Raw genomic sequence first — 26,160 nt, 5'->3', positions numbered from 1 at the left:
ATTATGGAGTTGGGTTGGGAAGTTTCCCCCACCCACCATATTTTCCAGATAAGGCACCATGAAATTACCATTATTTGCTGCAACATCATCTTAATGGAAAAACGTATGCAAAAGTGGAAGGTGTTAAAGAGGACATCAACATGTTTTTTGCTTCAAAGCCAAGAGAATTCTTTAATCAGGGCATTAACAACTTGAATGTAAGATGGAAAAGCATTATCAATAAGAATGGAGACTATTTCATTTGATAAATGTTTTGATATATAAGTTGTTCGGGTTTTAAAAAAAAAAGTAACATTAATTTTTTGATGACTTAATACATCCTTTGAATAAACACATATAAAGTATACTAAAATAACTTTACTTCTCTTTGTATATTTCTGATCTATGGGCTCATTACAAGTTTAATCAAGTTTACCTAGGCATTTTTGGGCTATACAGATCTCTCTTCTGAAGCATTCATTGTCATTCTGACATTCTTGAACACAATGGTCTTCAATGCAGAACTCTCCATCTGCACAGTCTTGAACAGATTCACAGGGAACTGGCCAGAGAGTGAGAGAAAAAACAGAATTTAACTGATAAATCTATCCTATTTTTTAAATACAACTTAAGTTAAAAAATAAAAAGTCTGATAATAGAAATACTAAATATTTATTGGGAGAAAACTATGAAAATGTAATGTGCAATTCCATAAACAAAACAGTTCTCACTTTACATTTTTCATAAGTCGAAATTACATACAATTCATTAATGTTTAGTCTAATAAAATATCATTACAAAACTGATAACTAAAAAATGCATTAAAATTATATTGTGGCAAATATACACTGTAATGGTACTTTTTTATCAAACAAATATTTATTTCATTTCCCTCAGGGAATGATGTTTGATAACTTTGGTGTTATATAGTCTAATTTGGCATAAATAATATGTTTGAATGTGTATAATTGTTACATGATTATGTGCTTGTTTGCTTTAGATATTTGAACAAACCTATACAAAGGCTATCTGTACTATATGTCCCTAATTTTGAACTGATAGACTAGAGGGAAAGCAGATAGTCAGCAGTATCTACCACAAACTATTGGGTTAACTCTAACCAAACATAGGATTTGACCATCACTTTTATAATGCACCCAATTCCACAAAGCAATGGAACACAAACCATGGACCCTTAAATTCACAGTCTGGCATGATAACCACTGGACCATGAATGGCCCTACGTGACTGTTGTAAGTCACATCAGGTACACTTAAATGTTTAAATGATCGCCTTGCATTCTTAGTGAAGTGTGGTTGATATTTTATATAGTTTAATTTAAATTTCACCTGACACTAAGTAGATACTTGATTGTGTGACAAGCATAATGTCTTTATGGTTGTCTAAATTATGTCAAAGGTGGGATTCACCAATTTTTAAAAGCCACTACCAGGGAATACTTCATCATCTATATAATTAAAAGAGTATGTTTTTGAGTGAAATCTTTTTAAACTACATTAAACTATGCAAAAATGAAATTAGGAGTAGGTAAGTACAGACAACATCACTATATATACATGAGGGAAGGGTGGAGGTAAAATAGTACTAGGCATTGCAAATGGAAAGGTATATCATCAGGAATGGATCTGTCATTCTTCAGAGTTCCATTTCAAACAGCAATGTTTATGTGTTATGGTTTTATGTATAAATTTAATAATTTCTTTTAAGACACTCAGAGTACCAGTATCTCTGAGTTTTAATACTTGTTCTCGATTCCCAGGTTTTGAAAGTGCCACTAGATCCAGTGTCTCTTATTAGTTAAATAAGTTTTGTCATTTCTGATGAGACCATTCAGCTCAAATTGTCTTTTTTACTAGAGATATTTGATGGGTATTGTGTTATGGAATGGGTTTAACCTTGCAGTCACTGAGATGCCCTGCATGGCCATCAAATTCATTCAGAGTTCTATGTACATAACTCATACATGACTAGTTTAGGCAGGTCACTTAATTGTAGGGCAGCAGAAGTGATCCTGACTAGTTTCACATTTTATAAATTTTGTACATTTAAATACAAAATACCACAACCAAAAAAATGTTTTGCACAAGAAGCAAGTTTCCTCCTAGTTGAGTATTATGAAGTTACAATTTATATGACAACTGAACTGATTATGCTTCATAAAAATTTAAATCACAAAGCACGTTTGAGAAAAAGAGTCCTGTACACTGTGAGCACAACAGTACAGTCAAACTTACTGTGTGTGTCAAAACTGAAGCCATAATAATGTAGATTCTTTATCAGTTTCCATTATAAATGTTAACAATTTTAAATGATTTTTTTCTTCCTTACTTTAATTGAAAAATGTTAGATAATTCCTAAGTAATTTGAACAATAACTTGTTCATGTCAATATAAAAAGAAAAATACATTACACAAGAGAAAATTAAACAAAAAATATTTGTTAACAAAATATTATCAAACTTTAATTTTTTTTAAAAGAAACAAAAATAACAACGTTGAAAGGAAATCTGAAACATATTAATTTTTCATAAAATATATCATATTTATTATTACAGAGTTTTACATTATTGCTAAACTGTAATTTCTACTGTAACAAGCTTCTGTAAAGAATAGTAAGGTCAGTCTTAGACCATGCATCTTGATCTTGACAAGCTTTCTACAGGCCCTCCACCAATTTAGATGTTGACTTCCAAGACCATTTTTAACACTCAAACTACCTACTTCATTTTATAACATTCTCTATCTACGTCATCTACGTATTGCATCATATTGAGAAATATTTTGTGCTAGTCTGCTTTAACATTCATGTGAAGAACTGACCAAAAACAAACATTCTGGGTGAAATCATTTTCAATGTAAAACACATAAGGGATTCCAGCAGCAGTCAGTGGAGGTTCACAGCAGTATATTGATAGCATATTTTATTTAAAATTTTTATGTGACATCCTACATATTGGAAAACCTGTAACCAACACATTCATGAATTCACAAGCAATTTAGTGGACAAACAGTTCACAAAAATGTATTACAAAAGTTTATGGGGTATCTCCATCAATAACTCTAGAGCCACACAAACTAAAAGCAGAAACATGTATTGATATTGCATCAGGTGAAATGAAATGTGTATGGTAAAATGTGGGGGTGTATGCAGAAATCTGTAAAATGGGTTTTACTTTGGGAGGAAAAAAATAAATGAGTGGCAAAGTAATACTGAAGGATACATGGTCATGCTCCTTGGAAAATAGTTATTGAAAATGGTGTATTTTGATGGTGTCTGAGGCTACTTTTATAACTTATAAATATGTTCCATGCATATATGGGTGCAATTTCAGGGATATGACCACACACACACACACCCTCTGCCTAATTACATTAAGTGGGTAGGAGAATGCTGTAATTCCACTTTATATGTTAATCTTTTTCATGGAAACTGCTGTTGATTTCAAGGTGTGGCTGGTAGTTTGTGAAGTTCTTGCTTGTGAGCTTCGTCAGTTTCATATTCTTGATTTTTATCATGTTAATGTTATCAAATGAAACACTCAATTTCATCATAAGTGGTATTAGTAAAATAATATAAGGTGCAATCATTGTAATACCAAAACTAATGTTTCTATTGTTTGATAAAGCCCTTTTCCAGATTAAAGCTTTAGAAATCTGGTTTATGCAGACAGTAAGTGCAAACTACCAACACTAAATAGCGCTGTATAACTCCAAATTTCTACCAGGTGTTACCGCTTAAACTACAGGAAACATTTATTTAAATTTACTTAAAAGAAAAACAATAATCACAAAACATACTGAAAGTTATTTTTTTTAATTCATGAAATGTGTAAAACACTAAACAAATACATGTATACTCACATCTACAACGTTGATTACTGCATACAAAACCAGCAGAACATTCCTTGTCACTTTCACAAGCAACCAGCACTAGAAGTGAATACATAATCAGGATTAATATGCTGACTTTATCATCAAAATTACTTGTAAAAGTTATCATATACTGTAATAAATTTTTTATGTTAATATTATTCTTTTAATGATTTTTATGTGTTAAAATAACATATTTGACAAAACATATGACATACAGTCAACTATCATTCTGAGAAAATTAGAATTTTACTACAGAGTCATTAAACTAACTTCTTACCTCTCACGCAGCCACGGATGGGATCATTAGGGTTACCACTAAATTGCTCAGGACATTGACAAACAGGCTGATGGTACTCAACTTTGCAGATAGCATTACGACCACAAACATCAGACAACTGACAAGGATCTATGGAACATTAATAATTACAGTTATATTTCTCCATAACTTTTAACACACACACACACACACATATATATATATATTGTGAAATGTGATCAAACTGTAATTAGAACAAACATGTAAAAAAAACATTTGGTTTTGAGGTCAGATAAAAAGTTAGTACAGAACTTTCATATAATTTAGGTTCAGAATAAAAGTAAATGCATGCTCTAAAATACTTTATACATTAAGATCATTACCATGTAATAGGCTTAATGTTTTATACTATATTTTTCTCAGTCTTTATCTAATTGAGATATGGGTAGTTGCTAGACCTGCAAACTAAACTGAAAAGTTTTGAATAATATCTTAGAAACAATTGTCTCCACAATTTCAATAGGAAATATATTCAGGTAAAAAATGCTTATTAAAATGAAATTCTTCTTCTTTGAAGGCAGCTTTAGGCTGTGTGGTCAATATCTGGGGGAATAGTTTTGTGAATAATTACTGCCTTGCCTTTATTGGTAAGGAAGGACTCAGGATGGAGCATGAAACATTGTCATCTACAAACATAAGGCAGAAGCTGTACAAAGAAAACCTTTCCCAAAATGAAATAAATATCATTTTAAAGCAATTGTTCTTCATTGTTTCAGTAGTTTTATTCTTTAGACTTATAGAGATGAAACAAATGCATATTCTAGTCAATGTAAAATTGATAGTTAGTAGTATGAAAGACCACTAAATATTCTTGTAAGAAAACATTCACTTTGATATAAAGAAGTATACATCTGTCTATCTTACAACTATCTAATCACCCACCTAGTAGGATTATCATTATGAAAAATAAGGTAAACAATTTCTACAAATGACTTTAAACACATACTTTTACATATTGGTGTACTCAAGCCATTGGTGACACAAGTAGCTGTTGGTGGACAATCAGTGTTTCCACTAGGGCATTCATTAGGCCCTCGACCTGTCAAGATAGAAAAATTTAGTAATGATGGCTTAAATGCATAAGCAGTGATAGATGAGCTCATCTAAATTTATATTTTATTCAAACCTTGTATGAGTTATAATTAATTTACATATTAATGAGCATATGCTTTTTATTTTGCTACTTTGTTATTGCAAAACAACAGTTTTTAACAGGAACTCAGCTTACAGATGGCCAGATTTTGTTCTTTAAATCACAATTCCTCATAGAATTGTAGCTGAGAGATACCTTGTACTTCAATTTAATAATGACCCATTATATGCATGTTATTTAAGTTTTCAAAAGGCTTGAACTGGTTTTTAATGTACTTTAAGTTTCTCTCTAATAAAATCAGTGATACTTCTCAACAGCTCCTGTGTATTATATGTAATACAAAAATATACATGTCTGTAAGCACATTTTTCCTGAGAATTAATCACACTTTATAAGAACAATGTTCCAAGTCCTATACTGCCATTGTGTTCATTCTGATGGCCATGACTACCCATTATGGCCCGATACTGCAATTTCCATCATAACAGGTTCGTTTCAAGAGTGGCAAGGTCAATCTTAAACCACACATTTAAACAAATTTTTCACAAACCCACATAATCTGTAGATGTTAATTTCCAAAACCATGTTTAAGCAAATCAAAGGCATAAAAGTCTATTGGACCTGCATTAGGGGACTTAACAGATATGTGACTGAATGGGATTGCTTTGATTTTAGTTTCATCAATAATCTTTTGTTTGAAAACAGCAATTGATTTAGTAACATGACTAGGAACTTGTGAGATTTGTCAACTCTAAATCCTTGTTAATTACTTTATTAAAGGTAGCAAGAGATAAATATAGAGAACACTGATAACTCTTTTCTTTTGAATATCATTTAACAATCTCACTACACTTCAAAAAGAGTATGATACATTTCTTCAGTCATAATGCTACTATAGTAGCATTAAACTATTAATATGTTTAAATTCACCAGGAACCAAATATATAGGTGCTGAACATGTCACCCGTGATTCCATAGCATGTATCTCCAGTAATGTGCTGCTGTCTTAGTGTACGAAAATCGTTCCTATAAAGTTCCATTGACCCTCTGTATGCATACATGTATAAGTAGATACACAACCGTCTAAGAAACCAATGAAAATCCTATAATAAATCTTATATATATAATAGCTAGTCCAGTTGTGCTCATTTTAAAGTTACTATAAGCTTAAAACCTCTAAATGCCTGAGTTGCTCCATAACATGTATGGTTAATTGTTATAAATGACAAGCTAAGGTTTCCATTAAAAATTTCAAATGGCTTACACCCTGGATGGTTGTATGGATTTCCTATATTCTTGTCTTCTGGGCACTGACATTCATAGCCACCAAAACGGTTCCTACAGTTAGCTGTTGGATGGCATGGACGTTTGACGCAGTGGTCAATCAACTGGCAGCCAGACAAAGGATCACCTTCGTAACCACTTCGACAGCGACAGACTGCTGCATGGTCCTCAGCAATACAGTAAGCATTTTCTCCACATAGTGAGTGAAGGGTGCAGGGATCTATAAGTTAGATATATTTTTAGGTCAAAATTATTTAACAACACTAATACCTGGAAATGACAGACATCTTTAGAAATGAAGAAATGACAAAAAAAAATTATAATTAAAAATGAAGTGGTATTAAATTACTAAAAAATCAATGTTTATCAGAGACTTTGCTGACACAGGCTTATTGGCATCATTCTTAAAGTATAGAAAGTGACAAAAAGAAAAGCCTTAACGTTTTACTGAAACTTTAAATTAGTCTTTTATGTAAATGTTAAGTTAAACTTTATATTGTACAATATAAAACATAAGAATCAAAACTTTTATAAGAGAAGAAGAATATGTGAGTTGATAAAATCAATTTTGCTTAATTCAGTTTCTCCCAGAATAAGCCTTTTTAAAAACTTCTGAATTCTGTATTCTTACCAACACATTTGCTGTTGTGGCAAACTTTATCTTGCTGGCAGTGTTTATGAGCAATACATTCAGCTGTAAGGAAACAAAACACACACAGCTTTAAAACTTTTATCATACGTGACACTGAAACAACATACTAGATAATACTTTACCTGATCACCTAAGAAACCAACAGTTAGTAATTCCAAGCATGGTAAAAAGACATTTAATTTGTCTCTTAAAAATTTCATGGGACATCATTTATGATTACCAAAAGATTTTATCCATGATTGAAATTAATGCAAGAGTTTTTTATGTTAATATCTCTGACACATAGATATCAATTGAGATATTTAATTATATGATTATGATACACTTCTTTCCTCTTGGTTATGACATAAAATGAAGATGATGCATGTGCTTAATAAATGATATTCCAGCAAAGAGATTCATGCAATAATTCTTTATATTCTATTTTCTACGTTTCTTATTCTACTTTATATTATATCAATATTTGTGGGTCAGAAAAAAAATTTACAAGTAGCAACAGGTAATAAAAAGAGCAATATATGTAGATTTAAGAATGGTAAAGTACAAAGTATATTATAAGCATCAGACAGTTGTTAAAGGAAGCTAAATATCAGAATTCTAATAAGGTTTTCTTTTTTATGTGTATTAAGGTATTATCTACCTTTTTGACAACCTATATAGTCATCCAATGGATTACCAACAAAGTTGGGTGGACACTGGCATACACCAGTGTGTTCCTCAGCCACACAAATAGCATTTTGACCACAAAGTACTGTTGCACAAGAATCTGAAAGGAGGAAAAGAAAAGATAATTACCCAAATATAATATTATTCACAAATTATTGTGTCTTTCATCTGCTGCTTAACTACTTTGGAATGTGTTTTGTTTAATTCAACTGAAATACACAAACATTTATGTAGGAATGGGTGCTGATACAGTAATTAAAATTACCTATAACAGTTATGGTAAGAACAAAAACATATAAAACTCACTTTGACAATCATTATATCCTTTGCTGTTTGATCGACAAGTTTCTATACCCTCACAATCAGTGTCAGAACTGCATCTGTCAACTAAGATAGAAAAAAAATGGATAAATAAATGATATTTGTGTAAAAAATAATAGTTTGTAGGCAAGAATGAATGTTACTTGAATGTTCATAATATGTAAAGTTTAGGTAATTTGTTACGTTTCAGAACTTTAAATGAAAAATCTTTACAAACAAGTTAATTATTTTATTTTCTTAGCACTTAGTGCTTTTAGACATAGCCTGTAAGATAACTACAAGGTTAAATATTTAACTCATATTTTTTATATTATAGAATTTTAATTTCAATTTTCCACCTTAAATATTAACAACAACTATTATCTAGAATGTACCTAAAAATAACCAGCAACTTATATTATTTTTTTAAACAAATGTACATAAAAACTAAAGCCATACCATTAATACATTTTTCATCTACACAAGCTTGGCCTTCTGGACAATCACTGTTACCTTGACAAACAGCTGGTGGAAATAAACAAGTTATGTTAATGTGTATATGAGGTTCTACTTAAAGTCATTTGATCAAGTTGCTCACTACAATTTTTTACATTTCCAATATTTCTTAACCTTCTTTGTATTCATACTATATTGTAATTGGTATAAAGTACAAAACTTTCAATAGAATGCTACACTCTACACTACATGAAATAATTAACTCTATGCAAAATATACATAGTAATTTAGATTTCATACAAACATAAGTTATGAAATTCACTCATGCTACAGATAATTCTAGTTGAGTTTTCTACACATTCATTGTGCTTTGGAAGCACATTTTTTTTTATTGAAGTAAAGTGAAACTTGTATATATACATAACTATATACTGTATTCTTGTATAAATTACACAAATGTATAAGGAATGAAATGTTTGTTTTTCATATTTTCCTCTCACAAATTAATTTTAAAATATTCTCATATTTATATTTTTCATGGCCATTGGATTTTGCTCCACAATTTTATGTTAGAAAAATAACTGAATTTATATATATATATATATGTGTGTGTGTGTGTGTGTGATGACTGAAATAGTCATAAATTGATATAAATAGGAAGATTCTAGAGTTTCAATCTACAAATTTTATTTGGCTAAAAACTGGAATAATTAAGAACATAAACAATTATTCCAATTTTTAAAGTCACGAACTTCAAAATTCTATAACTAGTTTACAATATATTCTCAGTTAGTTATATTTAGGTACATTATTGTGCAGGTATGATACACTTGTTAATCAAATGTTGAAAAATCGTAACATCTACTGATCCTACTACTCAGGAAAAGTTTACATAATGTCAATATCTATAAATTCATATTACTTTGGCCCTGTGTCTGACCCCCTCCCTGGGAAGTGATGAGCTCATTTCAGGGGCTGACATATATACTTTCATAAAATGATATGAATTATGGTTTTTTTCTCTCCTGTAAACGTTATTTGGAATAGTCAGTTTCACATGCAACATTGGATTCTGGTATACCACACTTTTAACAGTTTGTCTAAATTTATTTGTTTTTGTTCTGTGTGGATATGTGTAGAAAATACTCCTTCAGTCAAGCAGCCAAAGTCACAGTGGAATTGGAAGCTGGCCAATACGTGTTATCACTTACACTTCTGAATAAAGATTTTGTTTATTTGATCACTTGCATTTCTTTTATTACCCAAGTTACAAATCATTCCTGAATCTGCATTATGTGAATACTTTCAAACTTATCTGTCAGATGCCAATGTACCTGAATACCATATAGTAAGTGATAAATAATCTGTAAAACAAGCAGAAACTGTAATATGATGAAGCATGGACTAGCTTCAGACTCAAAAAGAGTAAAAAACATTAACAACAAATTAACAAACAATCTCACTATAACAATATTTTATTGTATTTTAAAAATAAGAAAATCTTGTTTTAGACAAAAGACTTAAAGTTTGTCTAAACACCAAAACATTAATTTTCTGTAATACCATTGCTGTTGCAAATCTGAGGTAATTTCTAATCAATCAATGTATGGTTACAACTAATACAATATTGAAAAATAAATACCTTTTGGTTTTATACATTGAGTGAAAGTATTTGATACTAAGTAAAATCTGATAATTTTGTATGCTAAATACTGCTGACTTATTTGCAGTCTTGTTTCTTAGTTTTACATTAGTCACATAGACAGCTATTGTAATAATATATTAAATCAATTTGAAAATATAAAGAAATCTTTACTTACTGATACATTTTTCTTCATGACAAAGTTCATTAAGTCCACAGTCTCGGTTGGAATTACAGGCCACTGTGGTCAATCAATGATTGGTTAGGACAAGTAAAATAAACTCCACTAAAATATTTTATGTTGAAAACAGGTACTCAATAAGTTTATATCAATAAACCTTACAAAAACAAAATCACCTCTTAATGTTAGATATAATCAGTTTTTCAAATATTTGAATTTCATGATTTCATGGAATAAAACCTATTTGGGTGAATTTTAGATGCAAAAATAATTTTTTTCCAGTATTACTAAACCATTCTTTTTATTAAAACTTTTAAGTATTAAAGTCATATGTCGTATTAAAATGTATTTTGATGAACATACAATTCAATCAATGATAAATTTCAAAAAATAGACCACGTCTCCATATTTTTCCATTATAGCAGAATTCTCCACTAGTATCAAAGTCATATATTTTATTAAAATTTATTTTAATGAATATACAATACAATCATTGATAAACATTTTGAAAAATAGATCACCTCTGCATATTTTTCCATTATAGCAGAATTCTCCACTAGGACAGTCTTGATCCTTGACACACGTTATAATTTCTGTGTAAAGAATAATAATGATAATCAGTAAGTTTTCTAACTTATAACAACGGTTGTTTTCTGATAGTATAAATTACTTGCCTGAATTAAAGAATGTTGTATGTATGGTACAAATGATTTTTGTACAAGAACTTATATCAGGTATCACTCAACATAAAGTCAAATTTTGTTTATAATAAACATCAATATTTTCTGGATGGCTGATTAAATATTGAAACAAAAAACTTACTTCTGCATCCAGCTACAGGATCTCCATAATATCCATCTTGACACCTACAGATGCTGCTATGATCCTGTGATACACAGTTGGTGTTTTTGCCACAAATTATCTGACCAAGACAGGCATCTGTAGAGATTTAATGCAGTTTGTGATCATAAAATAATGATAAAAAACATGAGAGAAAAGATTTTTGAAACCATTTTTGAATAATTGCTTGAACTAAATTTTAGTTAAATACTTTATTTTTGATTTTTCCCTCTCATTCTATAAAATAAACCAAATTAAATTTTGCAAAGATGGACTTACCAACACACCGGTTTTTTAAACAAACTTCATTGTTATGGCACTCTTGGTTCTTGATGCATTCCACTAGTTAAAGAACAGAACCATGAATATAAAAGAATGTAAGTAATATATCAATACAAACATCTGCACATGATGACTACAAACTATTTTGTAAAAATCATAACTAAATATTTGATGAAAGCATTCAAACTACAAAAATATGAGAAAAGTTATCACAGAAATAATCATAAAAAAATAAAATATAAAAATGAATAAAAATCTCCCAATGATATTCTATTTGTAAAAGCTACTTGGAAAATAATAAAAATCATTGTTCTAAAAACAAGTTTGTTAAAAGTTTGAATTATTTTAACTTTCAAATACTCTACTAAAATATAGGTAAAAACAAATGCACAATTTCTAGATTTTAAGACATTACCTTTTTTACACTGAATCTCTGGATTTCCTGTAAATCCAAAAGGACAAGAGCAAACAGCTTCATGATTGACTGCTTTACATGTGGCATTAACACCACAAGATGTAGGATCATCACAAGGATCTGGGGTAAAATTTGATATAATTTTATTTTGGAAATTGGCTAGATAACCAACAAAACATTTAGAGGTTTTGAACTTCATAATACATACAAGTTAAGATGTAATAAAAAATTAAACTACTATTTTGTACATAGGAAATATTAATTCAATTGTTTTTAATGATTTTTTATTTGGTCATAAAAGAATTATATTCAGCTTTGAGGAGGGTTTTCTGGGGATCTGTAACACTTTGATTATTATTTGTGCACAAGTAGTTGTCTTTAGAGAATAACAATATTAATACATTATATAGTGCTTCAGTATATCAGCTGCAATACTAAATGTTCAAAGGTGTATCTAAATACTGATTTTTTCTTTGAATTTTATTTAATTTGATAACTAAGGAAATTAGGTGAGATTTTATGGAGAAAAAATAAAGTGAGACAAAAAATAGCAAAATGGTTATATAATTACATTTTGATAAAAATAGTTTTACCTTTACAATAAGGTACTCCATCAACCAACATACAAGCAGCCGTGTCTAAACAGTCACTGTTCCCATTGTAGCAAATGTTGGGATCATGACCTACAAGCAGAAAAAAATATTTGCTGCTAAAATATGATTTTAAAAGTTAAAAAAAATATATTTACAAATATAAATATAAACTTTTTGAGGTTTGAACAACAGACTAACAAAGAATGTACAATACTTCTTAGTACAAAAGAATTACAATAGAAAAATTTAGAATTTTATTTGTTGAATTTTGTACAAAGCTTTTTGATAGCTACCTGCACAAGCCAACCCTAACTATGAAGTAATAGACTAGAGGGAAAGTAATTAGTCAATACCACCCATCACCAACTCTTGTCAGACTAACAGTTGGATTTGACTGTCACTTGCATAACACACCCACAAACCCAAAATTATAATTAGTGATCATAACCTTGAAACAGAAACTGGATGACATATATGCATAGCAACAGTTCTCACTGTTTTGCTAATATTATTTTTCTCAATATATAATATAACTCATTTATTTTTAGTTTGATGAGCTTCAAAAGAGATTTATAAAAGCTTAATAAGTTAAACCCAAACTGTTTGATAAATTTATTAAATTTCTTGTTACAGAAGATGTATTATTGAAGAAAATTATAGGTTTCAATTGATATGTATTTGCATTGGGAATGTCAGGATCAACATTTCTTTCTAGTAGCTCATAATGTTTTATGATCTATACGAGACACTATAATGTGGCTATATTTACATTTAATTCCTGTTTGATAAAGGAACTGAGATCAGGCAAAAGATATAGTGACAAACATAAACATATTATATTTTAAAAATTATGATTAATATCCAATCTAAGGAAACTATCACAGCAGTTATTTTATTTAAAAGTTATATTTACATAATTATCCATGAGTCATAATAAAATTTAGAATCTGAAGTACATCTAACAACATAAGTAAGTCATCTAGGAGCAAATAAATCACTTGTTATTTAAATACACGCTTTCTTGTGTAAATATGGTTGGTAAAATGAAACATATTTTTGAAATAATATTAAGTAAGAGTTACATACATCCTGGAGAGATTCTTGGATCACCTACAAGACCAAGTGGACAACTACATGTATAGCTTCCTTGCACATTCTCACATATGGCACTAGAATGACATGGATGTAGCTTGCATTCATCTATATCTGAAAGTGTTAATGTTCCAAAAAATAAGATTAATTAAGCACAATAAAAGAAAACCTACACATATATTCAACACTATACTATGCATAATATTTCTCAGTATGTTTGTCAGATGTTGTGGATATATACATTTATATGCCTTTGATTGAAGAACCCAAAGATATCCACTCAATAACAACACCTCTTTAGTATATCAAGAAACTTGTACTTTAAAATCTATAACTCTTAGTACAATTTTTGAATAAATTATTCAGTTTTCTTTCTACTTTAGGAAATTTTGTCTTAATATATGCTTTGGACACATTATTAATATTATGCCAGCTACTAACCAATACATGACAAGTGGTTATTATTCTCAAAACCAGGTTGGCATCGACACACTGCTTGACGATTTCTGACCACACAAGTTCCTTCTGGTCCACAGTCAACAGTAGTACAGGGACCTATATTGAGAGGGAAAAAGATCAGACTTTAGAAGTAAAACATGCCTATTATGCATAATTATAAGAATATATAAACTGAGAAAAGTTAAGATCATGTTCAAAAATGGAAAAAACTGACAATCTGATTTAAGAATATAGAAAGTAGCCAGATGACTATGTAATAAAGATATAAGTAGCGTTAGATGATTGGAAAGCAGCAGACAGACAGTATTAGACAGATAAAAGCAAAGAGAATATAGATGGCATGAAGTTAAGTGATGTAAAATTGATAGGCCTAATGTTTAATATATATCAGAAGAAAGAAGACCACAATCGTAAGTGAATCACACCAGACTAATATTGCGATAGTATTAGAGAAAATAGGTTGGTTTATCAGCTGAGATTCTAAAGTAATTGAACAGGCTTAAGTGGACTTTTGACAAAAAGAGAAGAACTGTACATATACTGATATAATGTTTACGATATGCTTATATTCTCTATAGTGTGAATACTTTATTGTACATACGTTTAACTTGTTCCAAATATATATATTTGAAAACAAGTAAAGTGTGTATGCTGTTTATTCATCATTGAATTTATCGCTAACAAGTCACAGACACCTATTGTAGATGAATCCTAGGTCCAACAACTACATAGTATATATTTATACTGTTAAGAAATATAAGTAAAATCCATTTATTTCACCAATTGGCAAAAAAAACAAAACAACCAGAACCCATATACATATATAATATTTTTATTTTTTTAAATCTGACATGTACAAGAATAATGGTGGAATCAAACATGTTACATCTTCAAGACTCTAGAATAAAATATACTTACTTTCACATCTGAATTGCAAACAGTGTTGATCAGTAGCACAGTCTGCATCATGAAGACAGTCAACTAGAAAGTTGATGAAATATATTACTATTTGTAAGTTGCATTTTTTGACACATACAATCCAATAGATCATGAAAAAGATTTTTCTTTGCAGATGATCTCCAGCTTAAATTGTCTAGAAACTAAAAGTTTATCTAGCATACTAATGAAAACTAGTTGCTAATTATAATATTTGTATAACAATAAAAAATTAACACAAAAATGTGTTGTGCTATGAATTAATTGGAATATGACTTCTGGAAAAGAATTCATATTTATATAATTATAATTACTGAAATCACTAATTAACAGAGAAATGATATACCATAAAATGTACTTGATATGATACTGTAGAAGCTATGATAAAAGTTGCCACAACATATACAGTTTAATAAAATCACACACACTTCTCTAGTGAAGCCACTTTAATCATTACTTTATAGTATGATCTACACCATGATGAATTGTATATACTTTTTACTTGAAACATACTTTCAAAATATTTCTTGCAAATGCACAGTTGAATTTTTTCATAAGAAATTAACCTTTTTTTTAATTACAGTAAAAAGAGTGAAATGTTAAGTAATAAAGAAGACTAAATAATGGTCAAAATTTATTGTAAATAAGTGTAAAGTATTGTACAAACATCATGTGGAATTTTAATAGTGCATACAAACAGTAATTGGGATAGACTTTTGGCTGCTGTATGTACTACATATCTGATGAGGTCCAACACTGAAAAAAAGCCTACTAAAGTTGTAGAAAACAAAAACAGAGATCCCAAGTTTTATTTAACAAGTTTCTTTATAATGGATTTGGCAAGAGAAATAAATATTTTCAGTTAAACTGGTAAAGTTTGATGTGTGACTATAAAAGAGAAACCTTAATATATTCAATTCAATATATAATTGATTCATAAAGATTGTTTGTTAACTGCAAATATTTTTTCATTCTGGTTTTCACATACATAAACTATCATAAGAAATATTTTCTTCAATAAGTGACATTTTAAGTAATAAAAAAGATTTAATTTGCTAGCATTAGCAATTGACCATTATTCAAAGTTGGGTAAACATATTCACTGCAGAATGATCATATACTGATATTGTCATTTATACATATATAGACCGCAGCTTGGAAATTCATGTAGTGCACATTACATGATCATGTATTTAATACTTTACTGTGAAAATAAAAACAGTGGAACATCAACATTTATCAATATGACATTATGGTGACAATATAACTACTTAAGCACAGTTTTATGATGACATAATCACATTTTGTTACTGTATACTTTTACAGTATTTACCTTATAACCTGAAGGTACTCCTACATGAATATCATAGTATTATGGTGGTACTACCATGGGTTTACAACAATAATACGATTATTTTATGGTATTAATATGTTTTCTTTTATTATATAGTTATGTATATACCATAGTGTATAAGATGTTTCTAAGATAACAATATTTCTCTGAACTGCTCAATACACTTCACCCTATTTTTATATTGATAATTTAGTTTTATAATGTTATTCTTAGGATAAAATGTACTTAAACTGCAATCAGTTAAAGCAGAAATCTCCAACAAGTAGACAAAATCTATTTGTAATAAAGATTTATAAAAAAATTCAGAAAGTACATGAAACAAAATTCAGTGTTAGTAAGTATCATTTCTTCATTGAACAGATGATGAATATTCACTAAAGTGGTTATATTGAACAGGTGATGAGTGTTCACTAAAGTCATTATACTGAAAAAGGTTGCCTGATGAAGGTTCCAGTAAGAGAGCCTAAAGCTTGTAGTTAAAGATAAAGTATATAACACAGAGAACAGTATGTGTGTGCTTGTGTATTTTTACAAAATACTTTAAATGTTCGTGACACATATAGAATGTTCAAGACAAAAGTGAAAAACATTCCCACAGGATGTTGCATATCAGTAGGTACACTAAATTCTTGTCACAACAATGTAAATTTAAAAGTACAACTTCGAGATACCTGTTCAAAATCTATTTGTTTTGAAATAATACACAATCTAAAATTTGATCACCTTTAATACATCCTTTCTGCTTATCATAAGGATCACCAGTGAAAAGGCCAGTTTTTGGACAGAAACATTCAGGTTTATGGTTATAAACAACACATCCAGCATTAGGACCACATGGTGATTCACTACATGGATCTATAGAAACAATGAAGATTTATGAACTTGAATAACTTAACTACTACAGAGGCTTATTTTGTTTGAGTCTGACCAACTGATATCATTGCAACAAATAAAAAACATGCCAATAATTGTTTAAGCAGAATATAAAAAAATTTCCATAAAGTTTTATTTTCTTAAACTGTTCTTATATTTGATGAATAAGCTATAATACTACAACTGATTTACATGTTCAAAGAATATATGTGTTTTGTGAATAATAATTTTATGCAAAGAAAACAAGTGCACAGACCCTGTACATAGTTGCTTGGCTGAATGACGGCTTTATAGGCAAGCATAATTATAAATTGTTGATTTAATTTTAATAATATAATATCATAAATTACAAATATTACTTTTAATTGTTAAGATTTATTCATTAAATGACTTCCCATAATCATTTCCCAATTTAAAAAAAAAAACTGATTTTATAAAAAATATTCAGTATATTTTAGCTTCTTTAACAGAAAAAAATTTAAGTATTCAAAATATTGCATGAACTATACAGTCACCAAACTACAAGTTCGTTTTTATTTCGTAATATTTATGTTCTGTTGAAAATCTTTACAAATGAAAACTAAACATTTCTGTACTTTCCGAGTCTAAGGTATCAATTCTACAAGATTTTCAAAAAATTACAAGTTACTTAGCACATTATGCTAATATAATAACAGGTAAGCAAACAATGGTTAATAAGCATAAGAAAAGGTTTTATTGATGGTGGAACATACATATTTCAACAGAACATTGGTTTGTCTTCTTCAGGTATGATCAGTACAAAGCATATATGATTTACATATTGTTATAAAGACGAAAGACACAGGGCTTAAATGCAATGGAAATGATGTCAGCAGGTGACAGGATATAGGTCAAGTCTGGTCAAGTGTATGAACGGTAAATAGAACTTGCCCAAATAATGGATTAATGATGGGATTCTCCCTGTCCCATCTCCTTAGTGACCTCTACATGTCCATTTTAAAATAAGAACTGTTTGGAAACAAATTATTAAACACCAAGAAACCTGAAATCTGATTAACATATGTAGGTGATATCTTCAGTATATGGTGATGTGGGAAAGAGACGCTACTCAATTTCATCGAATTCTTAAACAAAATGAGACCCAATGTCATAAAATAAAACATGAAATAGAATCCAATAGTTTTTTAGATGTGAATGTAAAAAGAAAAAATAATAAAGTTATCATCATTATATACAGGAAACCCCATTACGTCATCATACCACCACACATAAGATCTAATCACCACCTATCACAGAAACTATCTTCCTATTTCACCTACATAAATTGTACTATACAACTTTGCACCCACAAAGAAGACTTACTTATTGAATTAAACTACCTAAAGAACATAGCACTATTTAAAGGTTTCAACCCCAATATCATAGATAAGCTTGTATTAAACTTCAAAACAGTGAAAAATATCATGTTAAATCTAACCTTTCACTTATCAACAATACAAAATAAAAAACAAACTTGTTTCATTCCCTTTTGTGTCAGAAATTGCTAGCCTTTTTAATAATTGGAGCATTGATATAAGAACTGTATTCAAACCTTCACATAAAATTAGCATCTTACTACCTAACCTGAAAGAATCCCTATTAAAAGAACAAAAACAAGCCATATACAGTATTCCATGTGAATATAGAAAGAAATACATAGGACAAATGTCACCTTTCTTAGAAATAAGATGCAAAGAACACCAAGGTCACATGCATAGGGATGAATTCCAAATAGCTGCCTTAACATATCATCAGTATGAAAGAGTTTACAAAATACTTCGATATGAACATTTTCTCGTACACCAAACCAAAACTAAAAAAGAAAGAGACTGTTTAGAAACTATAAAAATCAGAGCAAATGATCTCTCACTAAACTGTGATAATGGCCCTAGTAGCATTAACCATATTTGGCAATGTCTATTCACCATTCATACACTTGACCAAACTTGACCTCTACTCATATACTGTCACCAGTTGACACCATTTCTGTCACATTTAATCCCTGTGTCTTTTGTATTTCTAATGATACATAAACTTTGTATGGCTTATTACTGATCATATCTGAAGAAGACAGACCAATGTTCTGTCAAAACATGTAGTATGTTCCACCATCAATAAAACTTTTTTTTTTTTATGCTTATAAATCATTGCCTACCAATTATTAAATTATATGTTGTTGTCTTAATACAGTAGCATAATAAACATAAATTTATTATGGCAATTACATATACAGGAAAAATAAAACAAAAGCAGATACAAGTTGATTTCCTGTAAAATTCTCTTAATTATTTTTACTTCAAATGGGTTTAAGTTTGGACTAATTTTATAGTTTAGATGAAAGGTGTATTTTTTTAATTATTTATAAATTCCCACTTTCTAATCATTTTATACTAACAGGACTCATCACACAAAATGGACCCTATTACTAATCCTTATGGTTGACTATGAATGTTTTAATCATATTCCATATAAGTTTCTAAATGGAATTTCACAATTTTCTGTTGTAGTCTAAATAACTTCAGTTTAAAAAGGAAGCAAGAAAAAGTACCAAGTTTCACAAAAGATATAAAACAGTACAAGTTCTTTCCTACCTCTACAAGGAAGTTATAGAATTTTCCAAATCATGCAATGCTAGTGGTAACACTGAACAATTGTTATAGTGATGTCCCCAGAGTAACTCACTTCATATGTAAACTTTAGATGTATGCAAAATATCTGTCCATATGTTACATGATTCATCCTATAGTGTTTCAATTATTCATATTGATTATACATATTATCAGAATTATAGGCCAAGTTGATTAGTCTTAAGAAATTAAATATTCCTTATAAAAGTTTATATGCACATTAAATATTTTATCAAATAAAAAATGAATGCTCACCAACACATTTTGGAATTCCATTCTCATCTTGACCACATGCACTATTAAATGGACAATCACTGTCACCATTTGGACACTCTCCGGGCCTATAACCTGTTTTATTTTTAAAATATGAAAAATACTTAAATTCTTTATTTCACAAAACTGGTTTTAGTCTAGATATTTGAGCAGGTGCATTTCCACTTTTATACCTAATATCGCTGTATAATCAGTTATAAGATACTATAAACAGTCCTTACTGGCTCAATTCAAACACTTCACAGTAGCATTATATTACTAAAACAATCTAAAGTGCAATAATTTAGTATTTGTTTATGGATTGTATAGTATAACATCTTGTAATCCTCGTCATACCATACTAACTAAGCAAATTTCTATTGTTATGTTTCTACTTTTTTTAACGCTATACGAACAATGCCTGACTAATGAATTAAAAAAAATGTAAGAAATATTTAAAAACATAAAATTTTAAATGCTTACATCCTTTAAACCCATCCCCAATTTGTCCTGTGCGGCATCCGCAATAGAAGGTACCAGGAGAATTCTCACATGTAGCAGTTGGATGACACGGGTTAGAGCTACATTCATCAATATCTGTAATGCAAAACAATGTTTGTTTCATACTTTTTTTTATATAATTAACAGAAGATCATTCATAGTGTACTAATTCTAAACAAATGCTTTGATGTAAGTAATTTATGACTTTTTATATTAATCTTTTAATATTAAAAGCAAAATTTTATTTACAATATAAATCTTTGGTCCCAGAAAAGAAAAATGAAGAATTTTAGATAAAAAAACAAGTAAATTACCTGTGCATACTAAGGGAAACAAGAAACTAAGCAAAATATTTTGCACACCTCATTTTGAATTACCATAGAGATTTTCATGTCAATTTTCAAGTAAATAATTTTTTTTTTTTGGCAAATGGAACTCCTCAAACCCTTGATCTTCATATAAGGGAAGAAAATGAGCATTTATATGTCTGTGTCTATTTTCATTTCAATCTGTGCAAACATTTCCGAGAGCTTCCAAAACACACCCTTGATATCCCACATGAAGGACCCAATATGAAAATTTCCAAAATCTGAATGGCTCTTTACACGTTACTACCTATTTTTGAAATAAAAATCTGGTTTAGTCAAGCATGAGAGGTTCCATGTCTCTTTGATCTCCCATTTTTCGATCCCTTCATGACTCTTACTAAACTTCTTTCCTCATTTATATTTTATAGGTCTACATGCAAGAATTTCAAGCCATTTTGTCAAAGTGTGTAGGAATTAAAAGAAAAGTAAACATAGAAACACAGATATATATACATATGGACAGTTAAAAATTATTGTAAAAAACATAGATTAAAGATTTTTTGAGTGTGACAAATAGTTCAAAAATGGCTCAGCAACAAAACAAAAAAATACAATGATAGAAGTATAACAACATTACCATTTTTTATTCTTATCTTATAGTGTTTTACCAGTATATAATATATTTACCTGAGCATCCACTTGCATTACGTTGAAACCCTGTCTTACAAATACAACTATAAGAATCACATATTTGACTCAAATGGCAATCAGCAGTGTTTCGACATCCAACTAGAAAAAAATTATGAATGAATAATGTTAATATTTTAACATATGTATCTTAAGTCCTCAACTTTAATCAAATATTCAATATTTTAAAGTAAATTACAGAACTTAAACTTTCATCAAATTTGAAAAATAAGAAGCAGAAACAATAATGAAAAGTTTTCTCAGTCTTTTTTTTCAGTCCCGAAGGTGTCTGGTAAGATGTGTATGTGAAATTCAGTGATAAAGAAATGGTTCTAATACACACACACACGTAAACACATTTAAATAAGCTACAAAATGTACACAACAGATTACATCAATTAAACTAAATTAACTCTATCTAACTATATATATATATATACATATATATATATATATATAAACAGATACACACACTTAGTATTAGATACATACCTTGACAGTGCTGGTTAATACAGATCTCTCCTGTTGGACAGTTACTGTCACTTGTACAGGAAACTAGAAAAACAGAAGTGTCAGTGACACAGAAGCTAAAATATCATAAAATACAAAATGCATTAAAATGATACAAAACTATTTGATACAGAAAAATAATCTCAAAGGCATTTCTCTAGTACAAGTATTGAATATTCTTAATAGTAAAAAGTTAACTAAATATTTCTACAGGTTTGGACAGTAATCAAGAATTGAGAAAACTGTTATAATTTTAAGTACTTCTTCTGTAAGGTTTGGTAAAGAAACAAATTCATTATGTGCCAATTTTTGTAGTGAATGTAAATAAAAATTATTTCATGTCATGAAATATTACTAAGTTGATCCTCAGTAAAATATTTTTGTGACTCGTTAAAAATCTTTCATATAATTAGTTTCTCATTTACATAACCATAGAAAGATATTTCATGATTTTTCAAAGCTACATAATGCTTCATATGAAAAAAATAGATGTATACAACAAATTACTGAAAATCTAAACATACCCAAACAGATATTATCAATACATTTTTCTCCTTCAACACATTTATCACATGGTGGACGACACCGTTCCATTACACAGATGAAAGGTGGTGGGCAGGAGTCTACAGGTGAGCAGACAGTAATCACACGCTTGCAGCCCAATACTGGTGATGGGTTTCCTTCAAAGCCTGGAGGACAAGAGCATGATGGCTCATGATTTTTCACATCACAATGAGCATGTGATCCACAAACTCCTACAATTTTGCAAGGATCTTCACATTTATTTTGGATACAGGCCATTTTTGGACCACATTCTGCATTTTCTCTGCATCCAAGTTGGCAGAAGCCATTTGTGATGCATGCCTCACCAGATGGACAGTTATTGTGAGAAAAACAAGGAATTGTGCAGCGATTTTTAATACATTTTTCTCCAACAGCACACTCACTGTCACGAGTGCAAAACAGTCTACACTGTCCACTTACACAGGCTTGGTTGTCAGAGCCACAATCTTCTACTAGCAAACAGTGCTGAGAAACTCTTACACAACCATCATTAGGTGTAGGGTTTCCACGGAAATTATCTAGACAAGAGCATGTTGCTTGATGATCAATGACTTGACAATTTGAATTGGACCCACAGCTTGCTTGTTCACAAGGGTTTTTGCATAAGAATCCTTCATTTGGGTCATCCATACAAGCAGAATCTGTTGGGCAATCAGAGTCTCCATTTGGACAAGAATTTGGATGATGGCAACCATTTGTATAAGGATCACCAAGGTATCCTGTGGGACAATGGCACTTGTAACTTCCAGGCACATGAACACACTTAGCTGATGAATGACAAGGTGCTAATTCACAAAATTGTATGCTCTCACAACCACCCAGATAGGGGTCACCTGTGTAACCAGGACGACAGCGGCAGACAGCCTTGTGACTCTCCACTAAGCAGACAGCTTGGACTCCACAGTGATTTACACATGGGTCTACAAGATATAAAAACATGAATTTTATACTTTTTAACATATAATTTGTTGAAGCAAGCCTGTTTCCTAAAATTGTGTTGAAATAACAATAGATTCTGTTACAACAATATGATAAAGTATGATGTACAAAATATACACACAGTGAAAAAAAGAAGAAAGAATTTGAATTTGCACTACCAGTAATCAAGAATTGAGAAAATTGTAATAATTTCAAGTACTTCTTCTGTAAGGTTTTATCTACTCTGAATGTACCAATATGGACTATTTAGTTCACAGGGGTAACTTCATGGGAAAATTATCATACACAAAATTTCCTTACCATAGCAATAATGTTGAGGGGCACAAGCCCTGTTGTCGTCACAGTGGTCGTCCTTCAGACAGTCCACTAAAAAAAAAAATTTCCTTTTCCACTTCAGCTTACTACCATATGCTGATTAAATAAACTGACAAAAGGATTTTCATGTGATTAAATATATCTGCCTGGTATATTCTAATCTATTTACAATACAGAAAATGAGACTTGTGTATAAAATAAAATAAAGAAGGCTAAAAATATATATTTCACATAAATAATAACCTTACCTTCCTTACAACCATGCAACGAGTCATATGGGTCACCAATAAACAGACCAGTTGGACACTGGCACTCAGCTTTGTGATTTAGTGTGACACAAACAGCATTAGGACCACAACTAAGTCTATCACAAGCATCTGCAAAAAAAAAAAAGAATAATCAATTAAAAAAAGCCTTGATGATGAAATCTGGTTCCAAAAGTAACCTATACATGTATTCAATGATAATGAAAAACATTGGGCATAATGTTTATATACATACACTTTTTTGGCTAAAATATATGATACAAATATCAAAAGTACAGTGAAAACCTAGGCTATGCAAATCTTTTAGTTACAGCCTTTTTCTCAGCAACAGATATTAAACACTATATTATGAGAATTTAGAGAATATGCATAGTAATGCTTCTACCAATTAACTTTTTCAACCCGGGCTCAGTCCCTGGGACCGACCTTGTAACCATTTTGTGCTTGTTATAGTTTTCATGCTATAACTTTTAAATTAGAAAGCAAATGTTAACAACATTTGGCAGTTTATTAGTAAACATTACAATGCTTTCATACGCAAAATATCAAATTTTTTTATTAAGTCTTAAGGTTTTTAAAGCAATGTTTCTCTCATGCAAAGTACTTTTCATCTTAACATTAAAAATACTTTTATGCATTAGAAAATTTCGAAATTTTACATGCAAAATCTTTATAATGTCCAAATAGTTATCAAATGTTTCTTAAGAAAAAACTTTATATTTTATCTATTATTTTCAGTAATTAATCTCTGTACAGGTTCGGTAGATTTGACCAATCTTGCAACCACCATAAAAAATTAGGAACTAGATATAAATGATGTCTCTTTTATTCTAGAATGACTACAAATTATAACACGAAAACATAAGTGTTTAGACGAAATAGCTTAAATCAAATAAGATTATACATTTATATATATCTATTATTTTTCACCTGTGCCTGGCTAGGAATACAGAAGTTACAATGACGTGGCTCACGTGCACTCATGTTACCAATCAAATAACATAAAACTGACCTTTGGTCTGTGCAAAGTAACTTGTCTTGGCTATGTTTTAGTTGACTAGTATTTTGTAAAAGTTGTCACATTTCAATTATTATACATTATATATGTATATAGATTATTGCTATTTTTAAATAAGTTCTTAAATTTATTTTTCCTAAATCATATAACAGTAAATAAAGAAGTAAAGCAAACAATTTTCTCTTCTAGTTATGACCTCGGTTGCTGCTTGATGTAGGTTGCTAAGCCTTTAAATATTTTGCATGTGGAGGATATGAAACAAAATATTTTTTTTAGGTTTTATATATACATTTGAATAACTAAAAAATCATAAGTTGCTACATCAATACCATAGAATTCTACTATAATTTATACAGCTTGGTAACTATGATGTATTTTAGTCTAAAAAATATGAAATTTCAAGCAGACTAAAGACACAACCTTAAATCTTGATTTAAAAGAAAGAAATTATGCTAGGTACATTAGAAAGACTTAGAAAACTACTAGGGGAACATTCTGAGCTTCTGATTGGTTATTCATATCATATATAGAAGTCAGTGTTTATAAGGGAGTGTTTCTAAAAAATGAAAGGAGGTGAGCAGGGTGCTACAATGTTTGATTTATTATGTGATCAATATCTTGAAAAAATGAAAAGATAAGAATCTCTTATTAAATATTCTAGCTTGTCAATATCGGTAATTTGAGTTTCTAATTCATACAAAACCATAGACTTAGCATTTTGATTTCACAAACACCTAATTTGAACCAGTGCTGCATTCAACATATCACGTGACATACAAAAATCAACGTTTTTCTGTTTATCTAATATTTGTTTTTAAATTAAGAAATTGAGTACTATATAGTACT

The 26,160-nt window shown here is 29.7% G+C and overlaps 2 protein-coding genes across 2 annotated transcripts in view; both read right to left on the bottom strand.

Annotated features, from left to right (window-relative positions):
* Window positions 1-23,715, bottom strand: part of LOC106459538 (fibrillin-1-like) — a 122,045-nt gene extending 98,330 nt beyond the window's left edge. The window contains exons 1-24 of the mRNA XM_022386048.1: window positions 22,737-23,715; window positions 22,195-22,257; window positions 21,703-21,804; window positions 20,690-20,803; window positions 20,210-20,302; window positions 17,157-17,288; window positions 15,062-15,124; window positions 14,126-14,239; window positions 13,679-13,798; window positions 12,593-12,682; window positions 12,000-12,119; window positions 11,582-11,644; window positions 11,285-11,401; window positions 10,984-11,055; window positions 10,460-10,522; window positions 8,643-8,708; window positions 8,190-8,270; window positions 7,858-7,983; window positions 7,197-7,259; window positions 6,546-6,785; window positions 5,135-5,227; window positions 4,150-4,278; window positions 3,861-3,929; window positions 416-541 (exon numbers count right to left, since the gene is read on the bottom strand). Coding sequence (XP_022241756.1) covers window positions 416-541; window positions 3,861-3,929; window positions 4,150-4,278; window positions 5,135-5,227; window positions 6,546-6,785; window positions 7,197-7,259; window positions 7,858-7,983; window positions 8,190-8,270; window positions 8,643-8,708; window positions 10,460-10,522; window positions 10,984-11,055; window positions 11,285-11,401; window positions 11,582-11,644; window positions 12,000-12,119; window positions 12,593-12,682; window positions 13,679-13,798; window positions 14,126-14,239; window positions 15,062-15,124; window positions 17,157-17,288; window positions 20,210-20,302; window positions 20,690-20,803; window positions 21,703-21,804; window positions 22,195-22,257; window positions 22,737-23,715 — 3,298 coding nt within the window. The remainder of the gene's footprint in view (window positions 1-415; window positions 542-3,860; window positions 3,930-4,149; window positions 4,279-5,134; window positions 5,228-6,545; window positions 6,786-7,196; window positions 7,260-7,857; window positions 7,984-8,189; window positions 8,271-8,642; window positions 8,709-10,459; window positions 10,523-10,983; window positions 11,056-11,284; window positions 11,402-11,581; window positions 11,645-11,999; window positions 12,120-12,592; window positions 12,683-13,678; window positions 13,799-14,125; window positions 14,240-15,061; window positions 15,125-17,156; window positions 17,289-20,209; window positions 20,303-20,689; window positions 20,804-21,702; window positions 21,805-22,194; window positions 22,258-22,736) is intronic.
* A 1,975-nt stretch (window positions 23,716-25,690) lies between these two features.
* The window catches only part of LOC111085801 (fibropellin-1-like), a 73,230-nt gene continuing 72,760 nt past the window's right edge, over window positions 25,691-26,160 (bottom strand). The window contains exon 45 of the mRNA XM_022386047.1: window positions 25,691-25,695. Within this exon, the coding sequence (XP_022241755.1) occupies window positions 25,691-25,695 (5 nt within the window). The remainder of the gene's footprint in view (window positions 25,696-26,160) is intronic.

This window comes from Limulus polyphemus, unplaced genomic scaffold (genome assembly GCF_000517525.1).
Source record: "Limulus polyphemus unplaced genomic scaffold, Limulus_polyphemus-2.1.2 Scaffold624, whole genome shotgun sequence".
NCBI classification, from domain to species: Eukaryota; Metazoa; Arthropoda; class Merostomata; order Xiphosura; family Limulidae; genus Limulus; species Limulus polyphemus.
The sequence above is the reverse complement of the archived record's forward strand: the minus strand, read 5'-3'. Positions and strand labels throughout refer to the sequence as shown.